This window comes from Gasterosteus aculeatus, chromosome 7 (genome assembly GCF_964276395.1).
Source record: "Gasterosteus aculeatus chromosome 7, fGasAcu3.hap1.1, whole genome shotgun sequence".
Taxonomy (NCBI): domain Eukaryota; kingdom Metazoa; phylum Chordata; class Actinopteri; order Perciformes; family Gasterosteidae; genus Gasterosteus; species Gasterosteus aculeatus.
Genome location: NC_135694.1, coordinates 9250627 through 9255257, shown reverse-complemented (window position 1 = coordinate 9255257; position 4631 = coordinate 9250627). Strand labels below are relative to the sequence as shown.

The 4631-nt window shown below is 36.6% G+C and overlaps 1 protein-coding gene across 1 annotated transcript; it reads right to left on the bottom strand.

Moving 5' to 3' along the window:
- Positions 1–208: 208 nt before the first annotated feature.
- On the bottom strand, positions 209–4150 carry LOC144410436 (uncharacterized). Its single transcript, XM_078107454.1, has 9 exons — positions 4019–4150; positions 3829–3868; positions 2866–3036; positions 2401–2631; positions 2151–2250; positions 1725–1963; positions 996–1250; positions 431–685; positions 209–231 (listed from the first exon to the last, which is right to left on the bottom strand). Exons 2-9 carry the CDS (start codon positions 3860–3862, stop codon positions 209–211), a joined length of 1308 nt encoding a protein of 435 aa, XP_077963580.1. The 5' UTR covers positions 3863–3868; positions 4019–4150.
- Positions 4151–4631: the final 481 nt, after the last annotated feature.

Below are 4631 nucleotides of genomic sequence, written 5' to 3'. Positions count from 1 at the left end.
TCTCTCCGTCCCATTAAACTTGAGAACAAAACTGACATTGGTGTTCACTTGATTCCACTGCAGAGTGATACTGGTCTCATTTTGTCCTATTGATTGGAAGCTGTCTGTGTTTGGAGGAGCTGAAACACAAAAGAAAATGAGAATACATTTCTAAAAAAATGATAACAAAATCATACTGATGCATTTTTGACCTTTTAAGTTGAAAGTTTTACATCTCATTTCGGAAAAACACTATTGATGAGAATGACAGAATTTTTTTTTTTAGCATGAATGTTCATGCCTTTTTTGACTGAATGAGATCAGAAAAAGGACATTTAGTGACACAATTGTAGACACAGCAAATACATTTATTCTTACATTGTCAGGCTGAAAACAATGTGATGGAAGGCGACTAACAACAAAGTGTCTTTTTTTGGAAGGTGTTTCTTACCAGTGACTGCAGCAGTGTTGACTCCACTGCTTCTAACACTCTCAAACACAGAGAACAGACTGAATGTGTATTTAGTTCCAGCAGTGAGAGATGAGACTGTGTAAATCACTGGTCCATTCACTGGTTCACTGATGTTTCTCTCCGTCCCATTAAACTTGAGAACAAAGCTGACATTGGTGTTCACTTGATTCCACTGAAGAGTGATACTGGTCTCATTTTGTCCTATTGATTGGAAGCTGTCTGTGTTTGGAGGAGCTGAAACAGAAAAGAAAATGAGAATACATTTCTCAAAAAATGCTAACAAAATCATACTTATGCATTTTTGACCATTTAAGTTGAAAGTTGTACATCTCATTTCAAAAAAAGGTATTGATGGCAGCGACAGAAAAAAATGTATTAACAGGAATGTTCATGCCTTTTTTGACTGAATGAGATCAGAAAAAGGACATTTAGTGACACAATTGTAGACACAGCAAATACATTTATTCTAACATTGTCAGGCTGAAAACAATGTGATGGAAGGCGACTAACAACAAAGTGTCTTTTTTTGGAATGTGTTTCTTACCAGTGACTGCAGCAGTGTTGACTCCACTGCTTCTGACACTCTCAAACACAGAGAACAGAGTGAATGTGTATTTAGTTCCAGCAGTGAGAGATGAGACTGTGTAAATCACTGGTCCATTCACTGGTTCACTGATGTTTCTCTCCGTCCCATTAAACTTGAGAACAAAGCTGACATTGGTGTTCACTTGATTCCACTGCAGAGTGATACTGGTCTCATTTTGTCCGATTGATTTAAAGGTGTCTGTGTTCGGAGGAGCTGAAACACAAAAGAAAATGAGAATACATTTCTCAAAAAATGATAACAAAATCATACTCGTGCATTTTTGACCTTTTAAGTTGAAAGTTTTACATCTCATTTCAAAAACACTATTGATGGCAGTGACAGAAAAAAATGTATTAGCAGGAATGTTCATGCCTTTTTTGACTGAATGAGATCAGAAAAAGGACATTTAGTGACACAATTGTAGACACAGCAAATACATTTATTCTAATTCTGCAGAGTGATACTGGTCTCATTATGTCTATTGATTTGAAACTTTCTGTATTTGGAGGAGCTGAGACACAACAATAAATGTGGAAAATAATTTCTCAAAAAATGTTAACAAAAGCATATTCATGCGTTTCAACATTTTAAGTTTAATGAAACAAAAAGAACAACTAATAAGACAGCAAGCTTTATCAATGAACCACAAGATAAGCATAAACACTATGCAGATAACGTCAGACTCACTATTTGTTGTGTAGCAGATGAATGGGAGACTAAGAGAGCAGTCTTGTTCTGACCAACGTCCTGAGTCATTGAAAGCTGTAGAGACACATCCCTCTCCGATAAAGCTTGGTTGCCCAATTTTCCAGATTCGAAACAGGGAAGTGCTTCCGTCAGACCATTGTTTTTCACGGTGTAGACCGATCCAAAAAAAACCATCGCTCAGAAAGTTGATGATGTCATTCTCTTGCTGATTTCTCACACTGAAAAAGAAAGAACAGCATATTCGTAATTAAACCTTATGACTTGTTACAACTAACAGTTATTTTCAGTCGTATAATAGAAGATTATTTTGACTTTGAGGTTAATCAAAAAAGAAATCAAGAAAAGCACTACAACAAATTAACAGGGGAAGAGAAGGATTAAAAGTAGGATCAAGAAGTACTGTACCTAGCTAGATCCACATAATTCTCCCTGCAGAATCTCTGAGCTTCAGTCCAATTCGATAATGTGTCAACCTTAACGAAGGATGCTGTGTCATTTAACGTACCTGGATATATGGATGAAGGGGAGTTATGAACAATATTTGGGAGAATTCAAAGACAACACCCCATTTAGTCAATTTATGTCCCCTCAAAATAAATTAGTCATAATTGCCAGATAGTGAAATCATGTTCAGAAAAGATGTAACAAAAATTACCATTGTAGCACACAGACTGCCGTTGGCTACTGCAGTTCTCGTCATTCCAAACGCCAAAGTATGTGCTTCCAGCACGAATCTCCACACAGAGCTCTGACCCTCCTAAATTGTTGGGCTCACTAACATTCCAGTTTCTGAACTCTGTCTCTCCTTCGGCATAGAAGCTGTTGTCACTCAGTGACCATCTCCAGCTGTTCACCAAGTCGTCATGGAGACCTATCCAAGCCTCATCTGTTCAAAGATGTTCATTTAAATGTTAAATTTAAACAAAACATACATTATTCTATTTAATATAATTTCCATGATGTTGATGTTCTCTATTATTCATTGAGCTTTTCTACCGTCACATTCCACATTATTATATTTTATTATCCAACTTTTGCCCGACCGATGTGTACGTACATTTTATACATATATTGTATATAATTTGATGTATACTGTGTGATACCGATATTGAGCACATGCCTGTGTAAGTAGATGTGGTCCCGATAATGGCACTTATGTCAGCTGTGCTTTCTGCGGTGGCCAGATCCGTGTAGTTCTGTCTGCAGACGCTCTGCGCTTCCCTCCAGTTCAGGGGCGTGCTCACAAAGGTGTACAGGCGAGTTTGTGCGGAGACAACGTACACCAGTGCTCCTAAAACAAAGAAGATTTAGTGCAATAACAGTCTTCATCGTGTCCCAATGTTGATATGAAGCGTTACTACTCATACAACTAACACTAAGAAAACAAAACAAAACATGAATGTGTTTGTACAATATACCCGACTACGTTTGGCATGTTTTCGTAGTTAAATATCTGTGAAGAATACCACTCCCTATTAACCATATCCTTAATGGGCTGAGCAGTATACTGCATGCAAGGATGGAAATAACATTTAGTCAGACAGCTTGAGCAGGATCAAGTCTCATTCCGTTTCAGTGGTAATTGTTTACTGTTAATCATGATGACAAAAAAGGAGAACCAGCTCAACTACCTAGGGAACTGAATTGTCAAGGCATTGGACTGAGTTTTAAGAAAAGACCATTTATAAATAAAATATGAACAAAATATATTTTTTTATGGTATAATCCATTGTTGACTTCCTTTGTCACTGTGCCACAATATTGATTCATCTTTATTTCTGTCAACCTAATACTCTAATTTATGTTGGTCTGCTGTATGCAAAACATACCTAATATTAAAGATATGTACAGTAATATATATATATATATATATATCATAGAAAACTAACTAATTAATTAATAAACATTAAAACAGCAATTGCAGCAATTCTTGGATTTTTTTCTGTTATGCATCCATACATACATACATACATACATACACACGTCTTTCTCCCTTATATAATGCAGAAATACCTATATGCAACACTGAGTGAAGATTGTTTAGGTTTAATATAGCCATAAAAATCAAACAAGAGGCACCAACCTGTGAGCACAAATATGATCAGCCAATAATCCATGAGTGCCTTTGAAAAAATAAACAAGCATCTGAATAGAAATGTGTAAGCCAATCAATTGATCTTTCCATTGAGAAACAGGTAAATATTTCCAGGTGATTGATGCCAAATAGTTTGGAGATAAAGGTATTATCTTTTAATCAATTTAATCCATTTTACCTCTTTAAGATAGCGTAGTCCTTCACACCCCCATGTGCAGTGTGAGCTGCTTGTAGGGAAGCCAAGTGCTTTGATGTCTTCCCGTAGTCAGCAGCAAGGACAATGGTAAACCTGAGGAATCAAGAAGTAAAAGCCAAACCTGATACCTCGCTGTGTTCATGACTATTTAAAAGGTGAAGATTGAAAGATATACAGATCTCACCCAACTGGTCTGACTGAGTGCTGATCCTGTTGGTGAACCATAAAATGTTCTCATAAATGCCAAAGATGTCACCAAAAAACTTCTTCTGTTGTCTGTAAAGTCTGGATAGAATTAACCTGGAATTCAATTTATGAGGTACGTGCTTACCAGGAATTATTTGACCCTCCCCTTCTCTTACATGAACGTCATTATTTTGGGAGAAAATAATCATGTTTTTAGACATCATTTGTATTGTTTAAATCTAAACTTATCCAGATGAAGCCACCCGAACTGACCAAACCCAAATAATAAAAGTTATTATTACAAAGGTATTTTATGATGTCAGCTGCAGTTCGATCATGATCTCATCCCCAAGGCCTCTCACACGGACACACCTTGAGGAATCAGGAAGTGAAAGCTAGACCTGAAACT